This window comes from Schistocerca piceifrons, chromosome 1 (genome assembly GCF_021461385.2).
Source record: "Schistocerca piceifrons isolate TAMUIC-IGC-003096 chromosome 1, iqSchPice1.1, whole genome shotgun sequence".
Lineage (NCBI taxonomy): Eukaryota > Metazoa > Arthropoda > Insecta > Orthoptera > Acrididae > Schistocerca > Schistocerca piceifrons.
Genome location: NC_060138.1, coordinates 344,849,085 through 344,870,633, shown reverse-complemented (window position 1 = coordinate 344,870,633; position 21,549 = coordinate 344,849,085). Strand labels below are relative to the sequence as shown.

General features: G+C 41.3%; 1 protein-coding gene across 1 annotated transcript in view; it reads right to left on the bottom strand.

Moving 5' to 3' along the window:
- Positions 1-21,549, bottom strand: part of LOC124789445 (chitinase-like protein Idgf4) — a 50,416-nt gene that overhangs the window by 3,056 nt on the left and 25,811 nt on the right. Inside the window, exons 3-5 of the mRNA XM_047256800.1 lie at positions 19,514-19,646; positions 16,926-17,098; positions 4,093-4,282 (exon numbers count right to left, since the gene is read on the bottom strand). Coding sequence (XP_047112756.1) covers positions 4,093-4,282; positions 16,926-17,098; positions 19,514-19,646 — 496 coding nt within the window. The remainder of the gene's footprint in view (positions 1-4,092; positions 4,283-16,925; positions 17,099-19,513; positions 19,647-21,549) is intronic.

Below are 21,549 nucleotides of genomic sequence, written 5' to 3'. Positions count from 1 at the left end.
ACAGGGAAGAGGCGGTCTTCTATTTGAGAAAATTCGCAGTTAGTGCTTGAAGCGGTCATGCAACTCGCACCGGACCTCACACCTTGTGATTGGTTTGGCAGTCCCTGTAACTTTCTAGTCAGCAGTGAACTGTGATACGTAGAAAACTTACAATGAATCTTAATCGTATGACATGGTCATAACATTGGTCGACATAGTGACAGAATAACAGGTAGAAGCTACCGTGTCTGGACTGGCCCATGACATAGTTGCTCGATTTACTGGTCGATCAGCGCAGTCTTTGAAAGTGTCTACAAGGAATGGTGCACCATTCGCAGCCACGTAATATGGCCTAACAACAAGGTCAGTCAAAAGACACTAACTGAAGGGAACTGGTGACAGGTGTCCCGCCTTATCGACAGTAATCGGTTTCAAACTCGACAGGGACTGCTGCTGTCACTGCATCCAGGTCCATCTCAGTAATCTTCCGAGTGAACATTGGCAAGGCAGCTGCATGTATATTTGGAGATAGGTACCTTGCAAAGGATCATTCCTCACAGTGGCATTTTAAGCTACGCATCGTGAATGGCGAAAGGCACAGAAACTCGTCAACTGATTGCGGGATATAGATGGTGTACTCTGATGCATAGCTTCTTGCTCTGGCGAGAGGACTCTCCAGTGTGAAGTGCTTATGGCATACAGATAAGAGTGCACCAAATTTCTTTAGACTGTGTTGTATATTCAGACAAAAGTTCATTTACAGACAGATTTGCCCTCTATTTTAAATGATAGTAAAACGAATGTGGTAGGTATTTTTGTTCCTGATGGCCCTAGCGTGCAAAATATATCTTGTAATTATATGATTAGATAATGAAATACTCTATCTGATCAAAAGTAGCCGGACACCCCCAAAGACATACGTTTTTTGATATTAGGTGCATTGTGCTGCCACCTACTGCCAGGTACTCCATATCAGCAACCTCAGTAGTCATTAGACATCGTGAGAGAGCAGAATGGGGTGCTCCGCGGAACTCACGGACATCCAACGTGGTCAAGTGATTGGGTGACACTTGTCTCATACGTCTGAACGCGAGATTTCCACATTCCTAAACATCCCTTGTTCATGTTCGAACGGCTGCTCATAAGCCACACATCACGCCGGTAAATGGCAAACGACGCCTAGCTTGGTATAAAGAGCGTAAACATTGGACGATTGAACAGTGGTAAAACGTTGTGTGGAGTGACGAATCACGATACACAATGTGGCGATCCGATGGCAGGGTGTGGGTACGGTGCCAGAGTGTGTACTGCCAACCGTAAAATTCAGAGGCGGTCGTGTTTTTCATGAAGGGGGGATTGCACCCTATGTTGTTTTGCGTGGCACAATCACAGCACAACATTACATTGATGTTTTAAGTACCTTCTTGTTTCCCATTGTTGAAGAGAAATTCGGGGATGGCGATTGCATCTCTCAACACGATCAAGCACCTGTTCATAATGCACGGCCTGGGGCAGAGTGGTTACAAAGACAATAACATCCCTGCAATGGAGTGTCCTGTACAGAGTTCTGACCTGAATCCTATGGAACACCTTTGGGATGTTTTGGAACGCCGACTTAGTGCCAGGCCTCACCGACCGATATCGATTTCTCTCCTCAGTGCAGCACTCCGTGAAGAATGGGCTGCCATTCCACAAGAAACCTTCCACCACCTGCTTGAACGTATGCCTGCGAGAGTGGAAGCTGTCATCAAGGCTAAGAATGGGCCAACACCATACTGAATTCCAGCATTTCCGATGGAGTGCGCCACGAACTTGTAAGTCATTTTCAGCCAGGTCTCGGTACTTTTGATCATATGTGTTCCAGTTGCACTATGAGTTTTATTGTCTACGTCACATTGAGCTCATTTCACCATACTCCCGTTGTCAGGTGCTGTGTAAATACATTTATAGGCAATATGCTTGATGCTGTAAACTGTAACTATGATCATAACGGTATTACACATTCGGCTAGTGTTTTTTCCTTACTTGTAATATCGGTGCTGCCATACGCTGTCTTTGTTGGAATTTGTATTTAGACATTATTTGGATGTTCGTTGTACACGTAATGTTATATGTAATGTTTACATATGGATTAGTCCGATTTTGTGCCTTATTGTCTCTCTTGACAACTTGGATGACGGTGGATCAGCGATATTACATTTTTACATAGTTATCACTATAAGTAGTTGATGTGGTACGACTTTTAAGTTTTTAGGAGATGTCCTACTTGTTCTAAATTTTTTAGGATTTTTTAATAAATCAGGGTGGCTGGCTCATCCATGTTTCTATAAGTGATCAGGCAGTCATATAATCCGGTGTCATTATTTTAGTTTTCCTCTTGTCTTGCATATGTTTTAATTGCTAGTTTGTTCGCCACCGTAGTTGTGGGCAGTGTGCCTGCTTGTAACGCCGGGGGCCCGGGTTCGATTCTTTGCTGGGTTGGGGATTTTCTCCGCTCAGGGACTGGGCGTTTGTGTCATCATCATCATAATCATTTCATCCTCCTAGACGCGCAAGTCACCGAAGTGGCGTCACCTCAAAAGACGTGCACTAGGCGATCGGTTCTACCGGCCGGGAGGCGCTCACTACACGACATTTCATTTCAATTGCTAGTTTTAGAACATCTGACCAGTTTTACGCTTCTTAAAAGGTGGGAAATAGTGTGATTGTGTGGGTAATACGTTGCAACAGCAGTTGTAAAAAAAAAGTGATTCAGTGTAATTCTGTCAGATTTAACTGTAACTTGCTTTATGACATTTTAGATGTTTTAACTACACTCGTTCCTATTAATTTTTGTACGGACGCGGATAACCTCACCGTTGGGCGCCCATTAACGCCAATAATACACACACGACATTCAGCATCAAAACAATCGCAAGCATCATTTATAATATCGTTCAATTCTGTGTAATATCGTTATGAACCATCACGTTTCACAAATATACATTATTTTTTAACGTCAATTATTACGATACAGTATGATAATAGAACTCGGATTATTTTACAATATGAAGTCGTTACGAGTATATGTATGCAGATTTCGTATTTTATTTTCTATCGACGAAGATCTTAGAAAAATGGACGCAAGTTCGAAAAATGTTTAGTAGGAAAAGTAAACTTCTATAATACAGTTGGTGCTGTCACTTACCGCCTAGTAAAGTTATCAGAAGATCAAAACCAACTGCAAAATGATTTAGACGAGACATCTGTGTGGTACGAAAGTGGCAGTTGACTCTAAATAATGAAAAGCGTGAAGTCATTCACATGAGTACTAAAGGGAATCTGTTAAATTTCTGTTGCTCGATAAATCACAAAAATCTTAAGACTGTCAGTACAACTAAATATCTAGGAATTACAGATACGAACAACTTAAAATGGAACAATACGTAAATAACGTTGTGGGGAAGGCAAAGCAAAGACTTCGTTTTATTGGCACAACACTTAAAAGATGCAGCAGGTCTACTAAAGAGACTGCCTGCACTATTGTTCGTTCTCTACTAGAGTACTGCTGTGCGCTATGGGATCCTTACCAGATAGGATGGATGGAGGACATCGAAGAAGTTCAAAGAGGGGCAGCTCGTTTTGTCTCTTCACGAAACGGGGGAGAGAGGGTCACAGACATGGCACGCGAGTTGGAGTGGCAATCATTAAAACAAAGGCTTTCTGTAGTTTCAGTCTCCAACGTTCTCCTCCGAATTCTGTTGACACGCACCTACGTATGGAGAAAAGACCATTGTAATAAAATAACAGAAATCAGAGCTTCCACGGAGAGTGAACAGTAAGGAAACAGAGTGAAAGTGATTCGATGAACCCTCTGTCAGCCACTTAAGTGTGAGCTACAGGGTAGTCATGTAGATGTATGTACATGATAGTTTTAAGATTTTTTTTTAAAATACATGATTCTGTTTTTGAAATTCAGAGAGGTCTCCCCTAAATTACTCTTCCTGAAGAATGTATTAGTTTCCTCCTTTATCTCCTGCTCCTGCGTGTGACGAGGGAAAGGTCCTTCGTCTCGAAATATTGCAGACATATTACGAGCTGATAGTCTGCCGCTCCCTAAACGAATGTACGTACAAGGGAAGCCCCTCTCGAGGAACCACCTCACGTTGCCGTCGGCCGTGAGGTCGGGGTCTCGCTTTCCCGCAACGTACAGTGGCGCTGGGTAATCGGCTGTGTTGGGAGTCCGCTGGGGAGTGTGGTAGTCGTAGGCCAACAGGTGCAGGTGGTCCACGTGCGGCGACAGGGCTGAGCAGTCGTAGTACAGCTGCAACAAATTACAGACGCTCATTTCGTATGACTCGTAGAAGTGCAGCAGTAATGGAAATAAATGCTCCTGTTCTTGTCATCTAAAGCTAAACTAGTGTAGAAAGCTAAGCATAAGCGAGACACGGTAGTATAATTTTTTATAGCATGGTTAAAAGTTACACAGTAAGGCAGAAATTAAACAGAACATATTGCGTACACAAAAATATTTAAGACATGTACATAGGAAAGTTCTGAAAAAGGAAGAGGAGGAGATTAATGTTTAACACCCCGTCGACAACGAGATTTTAAGAGACGGAGCACAAGCTCGGATTAGATTAGGGGAGGATGGAGAAGGAAAGCGGCCGTGCCTTTTCGAAGGCACCATCCCGGCATTTGTCTTAAGCGATTTAGGGAAATCACGGTAAACCTGAATCAGGATGCCCGGACGCGGGTTTTAAGCGTCGTCCTCCCGAATGCAAGTCAAGTGTACTAACTATTGCGCTACCCCGCTCGGTAGTTCTGGAAAACAAGAAACACTTTTCTTCTCTAACAGTGAACAGGGGATGTGGTTATATCAAGCTGCCGTAGAAGTTCGGCAGTAAAGTGGTTTGTTATGTGAGCGCTTCAAAGGTAGTCGATCCCCTTGCTCAGGAGATAAAACGGTGCGTAAAAATCCTATGGAAATGGAACTTATCCGCGAAAGAAGTGGCTTGCAGAAGACTCGTCGACCAATACTGAAGTATAGCTCGTCGGTTTGGGCCCTTAGAATTCAGGTTTCATAGATGAAGTAGGGAATATGAGAGTATCCAAAGAAGAGAACCACGTTTCGTCACGGGTTTCTTTAGAAACAGCGGAAGCATCATGGATTGCTGATACTTCTTCAGAACTAGACGCTACAATAGATGTGATCTAAATCACGGAGAGGTTTAATGTTACAAGTCCGTTGAGCCTACTTTCTAAGGAAAGTCAGATAACATAATATTACTTGCTCCCACGCATTCCCGCAAAATAATCACTCAGGGAAAAATCAGGAAAATTCGAGCTCGTAGGGAAATGTGCCGATAACCGTTCTACCCGCGCATCAGTTTCGACTGGAACAAGAAAGTGCTTAAATCATTGTGGCACCCGAAGTACTCTCCGTCACACACAGAGGAGTGGCTTTCAAATGGCTCTGAGCACTATGGGACTTAACAGCTGAGGTCATCAGTCCCCTAGAACTTAGAACTACTTAAACCTAACTAACCTAAGGACATCACCCACATCCATGCCCGAGGCAGGATTCGAACCTGCGACCGTAACTGTCTCGCGGTTCCGGACTGAAGCGCCTAGAACCGCACGGCCACCGCGGCCGGTGGAGTGGCTTTCTAATAATATGAGCAGATCTGTAAGATTCCTTCAAGACTTCTGGTGAGCTGAAATTTTACTTCCGAATGTATCACATACAAGCTCCATAGGGGTCAGAACTATAGTTTCGCTGGCCTGTCCATGGGGATAACATCTTCATGCGAGTAACTTCAACCCCCTCCCCCCCCCCCTCCCTCCTCCAAGAAAAATGCGGACTGCCATCATCGGCCATAAGACGATGTCTGGAACACGTGTATCACTGAAAAATCGCATAAATGTTTGCTGTAGCTCATCGGTGTCTCTGACCATAAAAACTTCTCCCCTGAACACAAAGAAAAACCGAAGTACTGTACGGTCAACCAAATTGGTACCTTTCCTCACCCTGATCTCACCGCCATCAAAGGGGTCCCTGATCACGGTGCCACTGTGATCGTTTTGACTACTACACTCCTTCAAGTAAACTAACGGGTAAAATGATTTTACGCTCTGAAGCGGAATTCATCTTTGAAAAGCTCATTTATCCCACCCAATCTCGTTGTTATTGATTGCATAACAAACGGAATAGTCTCTCTCGTGTCATGTGCAGGTCAAAGACCTCCGATGTCTGACACGCAATAACTAGCTCGAAGGCCCGGTAGTACAGAATTTGTTGGGAAACGTTCCTCCTGAGTCATCTAGATGTCTTGCCAGTCACTACTAGAGATCATAGTACATTTAAAATATCGGTCACGTTGTGCGGTTTTGCTCAAGGTTGACCTCATACTGGTCTATGACGAAAATTTCCTGGTTCCCAGAAAGGTCGCCAAAGCCTTGAAAGCCGGCCGGGGTGGCCGAGCGGTTCTAGGCGCTACAAACTGGAACCACGCGATCGCTACGGTCGTACGTTCGAATCCTGCCTCGGGCATGGAAGTGTGTGATGTCCTTAGGTTAGTTAGGTTTAAGTAGTTCTAAGTTCTAGGGGACTGATGATCTCAGAAGTTAAGTCCCGTAGTGCTCAGAGCCATTTGAAGCCTTGAAAGGGGCTTTTTGCTACGTTCAATGCCACTGATGCTGTGGTTTGTTTACGATCAAGCTCAAGGCGTCCGGGAATTGTACCTTGCAAAACATGATCCATTGTCTTTGTGACATGACGTTGTAACTTGAGCAAGGAGCTACACATTGCTCAGAACGAATTATATGTATAATGCGCTAATTTTCCTTGTCTTTGAATCATTCGCCTACAGAGGCTGCTCAGTTCTAGATTGTGAGACAATCAGGATGGTCATTTTTGATGATTCTCCGTCATGTCCCATTTCATGTTCCTCTTTTCCCATTATAGTAGTGTGGTATACCATGTGCGACTTTACCAACAATAAACCGATGAGCCAAAACATTAAGACCACCTGCTTAATAGCTTGTTTATCCGTCTTTGGAAAGGAATACATCACTAATTCTGCGTATCAGGAATCCGACAGTTTGTTGGTAGGTTTGTGGAGGTATGTGAGAAGTTGAGTATGTCGTATGCTGATAAAATATCGAGCTGAGTTACGCTACTGTTGTCATTATTTCAGTATACTAGAGTAGTTAGTGCAGCGACCTGCGACCATAAGTTTACTTCAAATATCTGTGCATATTAATGAACAGAAAATCAGAACAACTAACTGATGAAGCTTCAGATCGACCATTGAATAATATTTCAGTTAACTGAGACTTTGTTTTTTCATCATTAGTAGAAACATGAGTTAATGACGAATTCGTTGTAACTCCCGCTACGTTACTATGGGATAATTTCACTTCGGAGCAGATGCCTTATTCTATTCTGTAGGGACCCTTAGGAACATATGTCATTACAAACAAAGTGTAGTACAGGAGTGGGGTGTCATACATGGCGACCGTGAAAGGACATTGTAAATTGTTTACTACTGTGCCGAACTTGATAAAAGCCCATTTTGAAATTCGTAGTACTAACATAAATTTCAGTAAGCAATAGTGAAGAAGGTCGAATTCGACAATGCAAGCGTAATTAGAAACACAAAATCACATTCTGAGTATGGAGATGTTTGACAATCAATTAGACATCAAAGGTGAAGCAAAAAGTATTGAGTACATGGAAGCTACAAACAGCGTAGTAATAAACCATGAAGTTTTTGAGGATAGTCTGGAAAATGTAGATGCAGCTAACGCGGTATACGAAAGTCGTTTGGACGAAAGGGTAACAGAAATGAAACGGGTAGTGGGGCAGGAAATCATATTGGGTACGGACTATATGGATGCTGTAAGAGAAATGCTTAAATCGGTGATCTCTGGTTTAACTGCCTTGAATAGTAAAACTGTCACATCCTATCAGTCTTTGAACACCTACAAATCAATCTCTGAGGACTGCCTTCAATAATTTAAGAACTGGGTTAAGAAATTCTAATCAGTCTTTGTATAGTAAATCTGAGAGGTCTATTCAGTCTTTGAAAAATGAAATAGGCAAGAAATTTGGAGATGAAACAGAAACCCTTAAAAATGTGTTTACCAATGAAATAAAGAATACGAAGTCAAGTATACAACAGGAATTGAGCGGGGTTATCGAAGAGAATAACAAGTATATGATGTCTCAGATAAATCAAAATGTAGTTACAAAGATAATGAAGATTAGTGATGATATCCAAACAGATGTTGATCTAAAGATAGGAACAGGCAGATCAGAGGAAAAGCAATCTGTAAATTCTTGGCATGAGAAAACAGATGGGGTTAAAACAGAATCGGAATCGTAACTACAGGGAGCTGTAACTGTGATGAACAAAGAAACAAGCAAAATTCAGGAATGTGTTAAAAGCGTAGAGAGTACCAGAAGTTTTACTGTAGGCCAAATGATAGGAGGATCGTATCAAATTCGGATAGGTGATGATAGCGACAAGTCTGACGCAAAAGGCAGAAGCCATCTGGTCGTGTTCATGGATAAGTATAGGTCATTGATACGGAAAGAATTTCCGGAGGAAAACCGCGTGACAATTGGTAGAACACGATGGAGTGGAGATGTAGATATTTGGGCAGTTCACATCTTGGGAGGTTGCGAAATGCTAGACGAATTTTTTTAAAGGTTTGAAAAAGAACATTGGTTAGTAAATAAGCAAGAAGAAGTGATAACAAATGGCTCTGAGCACTATGGGACTTAACATCTGTGGTCATCAATCCCCTAGAACTTAGAACTACTTAAACCTAACTAACCTAAGGACATCACACACATCCATGCCAGAGGCAGGATTCGAACCTGCGACCGTAGCAGTCCCGCAGATCCGGATTGAGCGCCTAGAACCGCTAGACCACCGCGGCCGGCTAAGTGATAACAGAGTTTACTTATGCTGTTGTGCACAGAACTGTTAGGATTTCGGATATGAAAACCTACTGCGAGGACCTGTGTAGAAAACTAACTCACAAAAGGTCAAATGTGTGAAAAATGAATCCTGGGCATATTGTGGGCCAAACCACCATGAAATGTCGGAGGGTACGTTACTCGAGACTGTCATAAAATCTCGTTTTAAAAGAAAGTGGGAGACTTAAATGTGCTGTACCGTGATGATGAAAATCGGTACCACAATAATGCTAACAACCATCCAAACTGTTGTTGTTGTGGTCTTCAGTCCTGAGACTGGTTTGATGCAGCTCGCCATGCTACTCTATCCTGTGCAAGCTTCTTCATCTCCCAGTACCTACTGCAACCTACATCCTTCTGAATCTGCTTAGTGTATTGATCTCTTGGTCTCCCCCTACGATTTGTACCCTCCACGCTGCCCTCCAATGCTAAATTTGTGATCCCTTGATGCCTCAAAACATGTCCTACCAACCGATCCCTTCTTCTAGTCAAGTTGTGCCACAAACTTCTCTTCTCCCCAATCCTATTCAATACCTACTCATTAGTTACGTGATCTACCCACCTTATCTTCAGCATTCTTCTGTAGCACCACATTTCGAAAGCTTCTATTCTCTTCTTGTCCAAACTGGTTATCGTCCATGTTTCACTTCCATACATGGCTACACTCCATACAAATACTTTCAGAAACGACTTCCTGACACTTAAATCTATACTCGATGTTAACAAATTTCTCTTCTTCAGAAACGCTTTCCTTGCCATTGCCAGTCTACATTTTATATCCTCTCTACTTCGACCATCATCAGTTATTTTACCCCCTAAATTCCATTATCCTCGTTTTGCTTTTGTTGATGTTCATCTTATATCCTCCTTTCAAGACACTGTCCATTCCGTTCAACTGCTCTTCCAAGTCCTTTGCTGTCTCTGACAGAATTAGAATGTCATCGGCGAACCTCAAAGTTTTTACTTCTTTTCCATGAATTTTAATACCTACTCCGAATTTTTCTTTTGTTTCCTTTACTGCTTGCTCAATATACAGATTGAATAACATCGGGGAGAGGCTACAACCCTGTCTCACTCCTTTCCCAACCACTGCTTCCCTTTCATGCCCCTCGACTCTTATAACTGCCATCTGGTTTCTGTACAAATTGTAAATAGCCTTTCGCTCCCTGTATTTTACCACTGCCACCTTCAGAATTTGAAAGAGAGTAATCATACAGTAAAGCTGCATGTCCTCGGGAGAAATTACGGCTGTAGTTTCCCCTTGCTTTCAGCCGTTCGCAGTACCAGCACAGCAAGGCCGTTTTGGTTAATGTTACAAGGCCAGATCAGTCAATCATCCAGACTGTTGCCCCTGCAACTACTGAAAAGGCTGCTGCCCCTCTTCAGGAACCACACGTTTGTCTGGCCTCTCAACAGATACCCCTCCGTTGTGGTTGCACCTACGGTACGGCCATCTGTATCGCTGAGGCACGCAAGCCTCCCCACCAACGGCAAGGTCCATGGTTCATTGGGAAACCATTATAAAAACAACGCTACCAGAAGAGAAACCGCAATAACGATAATGGCAATTATAATCATTAAAATGGTAACACAGTTGACTATAATGTGAAATCAGCACAGGTAGATAGAGGGAGAAGAGGAGGAAGAGGTTTTGGTCCAGCAAGGGGAGGTCATAATTACAAATCTCGTGAAAATAGCTATGAGAAAAATGACGATTCGCTGCGGGTAGAACTGCGAGGCTCTGGCAGCAACGGAAGCGAAAGCAGTTTTGCTGCAACTATAACTATGACAATGTAACTGAAAGCGAATAAGAAAACATGTTTAGGAACAGTCACGGTCGCGTAGAGGCTAGCGGGCCCGAACAACAGAACCCTAATGGCTTGTTTCAGGTACAAGGTGAGTTAGAGTAGACGCTCGTGAAACTACGAGTGTTGTCGGAGTGAATGCTCGCGCGTGCATGAATAGCGCTGCCACATTGGTTCTAGCCCAGTGTTCAGCTACAAATATGTAAAGTATCTCAGTAAATGAAGTCGAAACTGAATGAGGGCTTAGAATAACGGAAAAAGGGAAATAAAATAGGTTTTATAGGGAATAATGATGAAGCTGAGAGGAAGAGAAATGAAAGCGTACTTAATAAGAAAATGAATAATGAATATATAATGAGTAAAGCAGATGAAATTTTTAGTTATTGTGAGAAGTGTGAAGAGTCTGGGGTATATGAGAACAATTTTGTTGATGCCGCATCTGAACCGAATGATGTCAGCAGATTAGAAAGGACAGATAGAAACTGTACTATGGGGCAATCTATAGATGATTGTGGAACATTAATAAGTGAAACCGAAGCTTTTAATGTATATGAAGTTACAGCCAATGTAATACGTTCAGATGAAAGTGATAGAGAGAGTGTTCTTGGTGATAGGATAAATAGTATAGAAATAAAGCACATTCTGTATGAAAAGGAAGAAAGAGCCTCCGGATAAAATGCTAAAGCAGGAGGAATTTCAGTAGGGAACTTTAGAAATTGAACAAGATTTATTGCGGAGAGATAAAAGTAATGAAGTACGACGATGTGAACAACACTGATCCCAGTGAAAGTATACCATATAGAAATACAAGTGTTAGTTGATAATGGCAATGAAATTAGTGCTTTGGGTCAGTCATTTTATGAGCATATAAAAGGAAAATCATAAATAGCAGAAATTCCAGTTATGAGAGTGAAAATAATAGGTGCAATGGGTAGTTGCAGCAAACCAATTGAAGCTCAAGTCTTGTAGAATTTGGTACAGTGTCTCAACATGACTTTGTAGTGGTTCCTCAGTTGTATACTGAGGTAATTGTGGGTGTGTACTGAATGATGAAACATAAAGAAATTGTTGACTGTTATAGGAAAGTAATCGTTTGTTCAGTAGAGGACAATAAAATAGTAGAAAGTGTTATGAGAGAGGATGTAAATCTGCGAATTGTTACACTACCAATGTGTAGGTTTAAGTGAAGGAACTGAGTGTTATTGTGTTAGAAATGTGAACGGAGTGAACCCATCTGAACATGATTTAAGAGCCTGATTAGAAAGAATACCAAAAGTATCATTGGAACAGAAGAATGAGTTGAACAATATTTGGTAAGCAACAAACAATTGTTTTCAGATAAGCTTGGTTCAGTCCTTGGCCTTGAATATAAAATAGAAATGGTACCTCGTGAACCATTCTTTGGGCCAGTTTACCAGACACCACTAGGTAGGAAAGAAGCAGTACAAAAAGAAATAAATCGTGTGAAGGATTCGGGTGTAATAGGAAGATCTAGGGGTCAGTATAACAATCCTGTAGATCCAGTCAACAAAAAAGATTGTGGAGTGAGGACCATGACAAATGCTCGTATCTCAGTAAAGTAGAGAAACGCGTAAGTGATAGGCCAGAAAGTCTTGATGATATGCTACAGAAATTCCATATGGTAATATATATGACGAGTCTCGATCTGACTGAAGGATGTTGGCAAATTGCTCTTGAACCAGATTCGAGGAAGCTGCCTTTATTTCTCTTTGCAGGAAAATGTTATTATTACAAAGTGATCCCTTTTGGATTGAACACGTCTGTGTCAGTGTTCATCCAAGTTTTGGATGATATATTAGGGAAAGAACTGAGTTGCAGGATAACCATAATTGTGGACGACTTTTTCATAGTGACATCATCATAGGAAGAATATTGTGAATTGTTAGATGAGATTTTTTGGGCGTTAAAAAGAGGTGGAGTGACTTTGAAAGTAAAGAAGTGTGAATTTATAAAAAAAGGAGTTGGAGTTTTTAGGCCATATTATTACAACTGGAATAACAAAAGATCCTAGGAAACTGGAAGCAATCAGGGAGTTTCAACCTCCAAAGACTAGAAAACAGTTAAAATCGTTTTTGGTTCTATGTAATTTCTGCCATACATATGTAAATGAGCAAGCCTTTAATGATACAGATTTATGTAATCTGCTGAAAAAGAATAGTTCATATCTATGCACAGAAAAATGTCAAGCTGCATTTTACAGATTGAAACCAGAACTTACTAATAATCAAATTCTTCACCATCTAAATCTATCTTTACCGTTTCATATGGGGACTGATTCATGTGATTATGTCATCTGCAGTTCACACATGTCAGGAAATAGGAGAAGATAAATAAAGTCTTTCAATAGCTCTTGCAAGTACCTTCATAACTGACAAGCTGTTTAACTTTGGAAATATTAACAGCCAATTGTCACTAGGACTTTAGTCAGAATAAGATTCAAAAGGGATGGGTTGGGATCCAGTCACACCTTGGTTGTTGATTGAAATTAAGAGGTTGCTTGCTTTGAAGCGATCCTGATCATTGTCAGAACGGTTTCCTAATCTGTTTAACCTTTAAGCACAGGTGCGCATCTTAACCCCGAACCTTTCGACATACAGTTTCTAAATTTTAAAAAAAATTATGAAATCTGTTTCAATAATTGAACCACTCTTGTCATCTAATTGCTTATAGGTTTTCATGTGTTGCAGAAGGGCATTTAATAAATGAAACTGTGTCTAGCACGGTAGTAAACACCGCTGTTTCACCCGAAAACTGGCGGGCTGCAGGTCCGGTCGCCTTGTAATTATTGTCATGTTGTTCTTGTTTTGATTTTTTTTGGAAAAGCTTATTCATTTCACAAATTTGTTAATTTTGTAAAGAAAACAAATTTATGATTACATATGGTTAAATCAACAGGTTGTGTGAAAATAAAGTTAAATTGATGGGTCCTCCCTTCAACGTTTTCCTTAATTCCAGAAATATCACGTCTCTATCTGATTTCGGAATCCCTGTTTGCCGTGACGTGAAATCTTCCCGTATCATCCGACTGTTTCCAAGTATACCACCTCCTCTTGTGATTCTTGAACAGAGTATTCACAAATACTAGCTGAAATTTATTTTAGAATTCAGTTAGTCTTTCTCCTGTCTCATTCCTTGTCCCAAGCCCATGTTCTCCTGTAACCTTTCCTTCTATCCTTCCCCTACCACTGCATTATAGTCCCCCATGACTATTAGATTTTCATTTCCCTTTACGTACTCTTTTACCCTTTCAATATCTTCATATAATTTCTCTGTCTCCTCATCTTCAGCTTGCGGCGTCGGTATGTATACCTATAATGTCGTTGTCGGTGTTGGTTTGCTGTCGATTGTGATAAGAACAACCTTGTCATTGAACTGTGCCAGTCGTTGTGGCCCAGCGGTTCTATGCGATTCAGTCTGGAACCGCGCGACCGGTACGGTCGCAGTTTTGAATCCTGCCTCGGGCATGGATGTGTGTGATGTCCTTAGGTTAGTTAGGTTTAAGTAGTTCTAAGTTCTAGGGGACTGATGAACTCGGATGTTAAGTCCCATAGTTCTGAGAGCCTTTTGAACCATTTGAACTGTTCACAGTAACACTCTCTCTGCCCTACCTTTCAATTCATAACGAATCCTACTCCCGTTATACCATTTTCTGCTGCTTTTGATATTACCCTATACTCATCTGACCAGAAATCCTTGTCTTCTTTTCACTACACTTCACTGAACCCTACTATATCTAGACTGAGCCTTTACATTTCCCTTTTCAGATTTTCTAGTTTCCCTACCACGTTCAAGTTTCTGACGTTCCACTTCCCGACTCGTAGAACGTTATCCTTTCGTTGGGTTATTCAATCTCTTTCTCATGGCCACCTTCCCTTCGGCAGTCCCCTCCCAGAGATCCGAATGGGGGACTATTCCGGAATCTTGTGCCAATGGACAGATAATCATGACACTTTTTCAATTACAGGTTACATATCGTATGGATACACGCTATGAGTCTTTAATGCAGTGGTTTCTATTGCCATCTGCATCCTGATGACGTTGATCATTGCTGATTCTTCCGCGTTTAGTGGCAGCTTCCCACCCCTGAACTACTGCCCGCTCCTCCCCCTCTTTGACAAGGCCGTTGACAGAGTAAGGGTGACTTCTTATGTCGGAAGTCTTCAGCCGCCAATGATGATTATTTATCAAAATTCAAGTGGTGGCGGGTTTAGAACCCAGGACAGAGGAAGTCTTGATTAAGTAATCAAAGACGCTAACCCTACACCACGGGTGCAACGTTTTGTTTAACAGCCTGAATAGAAACCTTCCTTTACATGTGGCATTTCCATTTCATAGCTGTGTGAATGTATTGCGAGAAGCTGAGTAAGTTGTATGCTAATAAGAAATCGAACTGAGTTACGCTCCTATTGTCATAAGTAGTAGTAGTGGTAGTAGTATTGTCGTTAGAGTAGTTCCTGCAGCGAGCTGGCGACCATAAGTATGTTTCAATTCACTGTGCAAGTTAACGAACAGGTTATGAGACCAACTAACTACTGAAATTTCTAATAGACTTTTGGATAATATTTCAGTTAGCCGAGACTTTCTATCATCACTAGTTGGTTAATGACAAATCGGTTATAATACCCGCTATGTTACTAGAAGGAATTTTACCTCGGATCAGTTCCTTATTCCATATTGTAGGAATCCTTGGAAACACGGGTAATTACAAACGATGTGTAGTACAGGAGTGGGGGTGTTATAACATGTACGTACTCAAGGAAGGCCGCGAGAAAAAACTCCTCCTAAACGTCTGCATCCATTTCACCGAAACTTGGCACACACATTACTTACTATCTGAAAAGAATGCTGTGAAGGTAAGAACCACAAGTCTGCTGTTGGGGTGGGAGTGATAACTTGTTGATGGAGAGGGAATACGAGGAGGTGGAGGAAATAGAGGGAGAAGGGGAAGGAGGATGTGGAGACGGGTGTACGTGAGAAGGAAATGGACAGAGAGGGGGAGGAGGAAATTTCAGAGAAGGGGACGAGGGTGAAATGGACAGAGAGAGGGGATGAAGGATACGCACAGCGGAGAGGGAGGATCAGGAGATAGACAATGAGAGGGGAGAAGGATATTACCTTAGCGGGGTGAAAAGGATATTGACTTCGAGGGTGGGAGAGGAGGTGGACTTAAAGGGGGACTGAGGCGATGCACAGAAAGAAGGGGAGGAGCAGATGAAAGAACAGAGGGTAGGAGCGGATTGACAGGGAGAGGGGGTAGGAGGAGATGGACTAGATTTTAGTAATTAAAGACATAAGACATTATGCACTGTGCAGTGATTTTCGTTGATTGGTCTAGACGCTGCCTAAATGATATTTAATAATTAACGTTTATCGAAATAGCATTTGGATGGGCTGACGAGTAACGAGGCAATGTTCAGAGATAGTTAACAATGTGATTTATATGTGATAATATAAATCTTACACCTCTTTCCCATGACTTCGACCATTAGTCTTCGATATTTTTATCTTTTTTCCTAAGCAATAGTTTAATCTACGAACTGAAATCAGTGGTGTAAGGCAATAGAGTACATACCAAATTACCTTCGTTCACCGCTTTCGTGGATGAAACTTTATTTATATTGGTTCCGAATGGGTACACATCCACAACAATTTGTTTAAATGATAAAATATTCCACGCTGGTTGTTAGTGAATGGAGGAAATATTTCTGTTTACTTTATTCCTACTTGCATAGACTTAGGTGTGAGTCCATTCTCAAATGCAGATATGTGCACAATCTTGAGCATGTTCATGATGTGCTTAGAATAAAAAACCTGACGTGTGCAGCGCAATTTCAAGCCGTCAGCTGTGTTACCAGAGTCGGAGACGAAGGGATAACAGCATCTTTGTCGAATAAAGTGATTGTCCAGTTAATCCGCGCAATGGTTCGTGAATGTGTGCATACGTTTGATTTTAATATGACATCATATCCCAAGCCGTCCAGTAATGCAAATTCAAATGAAATAAATAAAATTTTATTTCATTTCAATTAAGCCAGCAGTGAACAATTTTGCCATTTGAACAGAAAAGGATTCGATTATTTGTAAACAGCGTTTGCAGGCAGCAAAATATTTGACATCAGTATTCAGTACACAGGGAAATGTTTTATACTCACAGTATGATTGATGTAAGGTATCACGCTCAGGGTCAGCAGTGCATTTTCAGTTTTCAAAGATGTTTTCAGTTCCTGAATCAAAGATGAGAACTCTCTGCGATGTTCGTCTGCCTTCTCATCTTTGTGGCTATGTGCGAGGCCGATTACTTTCTTGAAGCCGTGCCAGATGGATCCTGAATAAGATTAAGCACATTATAAATAACTCTTAAGGATGAAACTAAACCGGGCATAGCTACTTCCCTTTGCAAGCTAATAGCTAAGAGGTGTATATGACTGAATGGGCAGCATTATCCTCAAATAATGTAGTGCTAACATGTGAGCGTGTCATATACACTGACGAAAAAAAATCGCTACACAAAAAATGATTAATATATAGTAACAAAATTTCGGGAATCCATTTGTCTAGGTTTAAGTGTTCTACATTGCAAGATCACAATTTAATGTAAGCACGAGTTAAGCCATTGCAAATGTGAAATGCTGGTACATTAAGGGGGGTAGGACGTCAGACGGGCCGACTTGGAGCAGGAGAGGCACCACATGACATTTTATTTTCTACTGTCTATACTTTTACAAATAAATTCATAAAACTTTGTCAGCATGACCAGGAAGGATTCAGGATTCACACTCAAAGCAGTGGAAGTGCAAAAACATAACAAAATAATTTTTTTTTAGATATGAAATTTCATCATTTTTTCACTTACTCTTGGGTGCATTTGTTGCTACAGGTACGTTTTTCTTCACACGTAAGAGAGATTCTTTGATGAATTTTGCACAGCATACAAACCATACTTACAGGTGTATGAAACTCTAGAATTTTCCAAATCTATTAAAAACTGTGGTAAAAATTGAGATAATTAACTACAAAATTTGATTTTTTTCTAAACATAAAGTTTAAAATGTAACAGCACATTAATTTTTTCATAAATTAAATAATTTCTAGAATATCATACACCTGTAAGTATGGTTTGTATGCTGTGCAAAATTCTTCGAACAGTCTCTCTTACTTATGAAGAAAAGTCTACCTATAGCAACAAATGCAGCCAATAGTAAGTGAAAAAATGGTGAAATTTCACATGTAAAAAAAATATTTTGTTGTGTTTTTGAACTTCCGCTGCTACGAGGGTCAATCCTGAATCCTTCTTGGTCATGCTGACAAAATTTTATGAATTTACTTGTAAAAGTATAGACAGTGGAAATTAAAATGTCCTGTGGTGCCTCTCCTGCTCCAAGTCGGCCCGTTTGACGTCCTACCCCCCTTGATAACCGGCATAACCGCCAGAATGCTGAATGCCAGATGTATTGTGTTGTGTAGGTGCCGGCTGTCAGTTCGTCTGATGGAGTTCCATGCCTTCTGCACTTGGTCAGTCAACACAGGGACGGTCAATGCTGTTTGTGGATGACGCTGGAGTTGTCGCCCAACGATGTCCCATATGTGCCCGATTGGAAACAGATCTGCTGGACGAGCAGGCCAAGGCATGTCGACAATGTGTAGGGCATGCCGAGTTACATCAGCAATATGTGGGCGAGCGTTACCCTACTGAAAAACTCCCCCTGGAATGCTCTTCATAAGTGGCAGCACAACAAGTTCAATCACCAAGTTGACATACAATTTTCTAGTCAGGGTGCGTGGGATAACCACTAGAGTGCTCCTACTGTTATACGAAAACACATCCCATTCCGTATCTGCAGCTGTAGGGCTAGTGTGTCTAGCAGGTTGTTTGCAGGCCCCCAACTGGCCTCCTTCCAACTAAAACACAACCATCACTGGCACTGAAGTAGAACCAGATTTCATCACACACTGCTCTACAATGAGCTCTCGCTTGCCACCTCTGAAGTCGCAAATGGTGGTGGTTTAGGGTCAGTGGAATGTACACTGTTGTCTCATTGTGGTGCCAACTGCTGCTCAAAAGGCTGCTGCATATGCAATACGTTGCGCTAGAGCTATACCTCGAGCACGATGGTCTTCCCTCTCGGTAGTGCCACATGGCCGGCCGGAGCCCGGTCTTCTTGCAATCGTACATTCTCATGACAACGATTGCCGGCAATCATGTACAGTGGCTACATTCCTGCCAAGTCTTTCTGCAGTATCGCAGAAGCAACGTCCAGCTTCTCATGTACCCATTACACGACCTCGTTCAAACTCAGTGAGGTGTTGATAATGGCTTCTTTTGTCACCTTAAAGGCATTCTTGTCTAACATCAACTCACCACGTCCAGTCTCAGAGGTAACCAACGCTCACGACCGTTACAGCGTACGTTTAAAGCAAACCTGATTTGCATCCTCACAGTGACGCTACTAGCATCGCTCTCACTCGAAATTTGAACAGACATCATGTTTCAGATGTAGAAACACGCCTGCCAACTTTCGTTTATGTAGCACATCTTCCTCTTGATTTTGTGATTTTTTTTCGGTCCGAGCAGTAAGACTGATATTGTCTAGCAAGTATTATATTTGTTTAAATATACGCTATACTGTGTGACATAAGCGCCAATGAAATTGTGTGTACTTACTACAACATTTGAGGTCTGTATGTATTAGATCCATCTAATTTTTTTAGACAAGCAGTTATGTATCGTTACTGTACTTACCAAGCGTACTTCGTTCTTTCTTTTCCTTGTTCATAGGGAATTCCCATGCTATGTCAATACCGTCAAAGTGGTATTGCTTGAGAAGGTCTTTCGCAGATTTCACAAAAGTTCTTCTGTGCTCATCACTTTCAAGCTAGAAAATAAGAAATAAGGTTAAAAGTAAATACTTTTCAAAATCTAAATTATTATTTCTCTAACAACATCATCGTAGGTGTTGCATATTTAATTGTTTTATGTAACAGTACAGAACTTCACTTGTTAGAACTTCACCATTTGACGCACAGTGCCGTTTTATTTTGCTGTTTGCTATTTTCTGACCAATACAATTTTAAATATGTTAACTGTAGTTGTTTTTTTTTTTCGCCTTACAAGAAAGTATATTTGTTTTCTTCGTCACACTAGTACCCTGTCTGAAACTATTCAAAAATACTTTAAAAATGGACGCAAACAATCTCGACCGCAAAAACATTTATTTTGATGGTAACCTGTTTCGGTCAGTTTTTGACCATTCTCAGACCCTCATATCATGATGATAGACGGTGACAGTTAATGGAGCGAGTGTTTTAGCTCCTCGAACGTCAACTGCTACAACACCCACTCCATTCACTGCCACCGCCTACCATCATGGTATGAGGGTCTGAGGATGGTCAATAATTGACCGAAACCAGTTAACATTAAAATAAATGTTTTTGCGGTCGAGACTATTTGTGTCCCTTTTAAATTACTTTTTATCAGACCACTTTGCTCCACGAGATATATTCTCAAAAATTATTCAAAAATTATAATGTCAAATAGGAATGTACTGCTTTTTGGGGAAGAGTATGGAGATAACTTTAGACACTCTTGTTTACAGAATAACAGAAAGGTTGTGTTACATGTAACGCTATATTTCAAGACTTTTTTTTCCAGAAGTAGCTATGAGTAGCAGCGTATGATTTCGATCTTCCCTGCTGGTACAGCCCTAAAATTTTTAAGAAATTATTGAGAATGGCTGGACGTAGGTGCGTCATCTTATTTTCGATAACAGCATTTCAGTAATGGTCCTATTCAATTCTTGAACTTCACTGAACATTTTACAGCAAGCTAGAATTTGTCTCGAACTCTTTTTAGCCTTTCTGAGAGGTTCTTCTGTTTTCATGATAACTAAAAACCATAAGCAAAAGTATAAATGAAAAATGGCGGATACCTTTGATGTTATGACAGCAGGGCTATTGTGGTTCAAATGGCTCTGAGCACTATGGGACTTAACATCTGTGGTCATCAGTCCCCTAGAACGTAAAACTACTTAAACCTAACTAACCTAAGGACATCACACACATCCATGCCCGAGGCAGGATTCGAACCTGCGACCGTAGCAGTCCCGCGGTTCCGGACTGAGCACCTAGAACCGCTAGACCACCGCGGCCGGCAGGGCTATTGTGTTTTTACGGTTTGTCATGTGCGCACGTACTACCACCATAACACTGCACCGCCCATGGTTAGATACAAGGTAAGTGGCTATAAAGGATTTGATAACAAACCAGCACAATGGGTCTAATCGGCTAGTTTTTTTACACATTTAATTATGAATTGTATTACAGCCTATATGGATTTGGAAACTTACACTAAGTTTAGCATAAAATTACCCAATGAGCAGAGGAGTGCCCGGTGGGATAAACGCTGCTGATAGGCTGTGTGCTGAATTAGGACTTGTTCGCAACCATATGCCGACCCACTTTCGAAATTTGGGTTTTTCTAAATCGATTAAACCGGAAACTACAACAGTTTCTTTGACAATGTCACGGTCGATTTCCTTCCTCATCCTAGTCCAATCCGCGCTAGGGCTTGATTTTCAATGTCTGTAAACCATGGAACATCTCGCTAAAATTCGATAGAGTAATTATCATCACGGTACAGAAGAAGGTTGAGTGGCTAAGTGATGGAACCAGAGGAGTGCCATCTAATATAACGTACTTGTAAATTACCCACTATAAATGTGTGACGATGAATAGAAAGAAAACTTGAAAATGCATTGGATGAACACCTATTCGACCCCA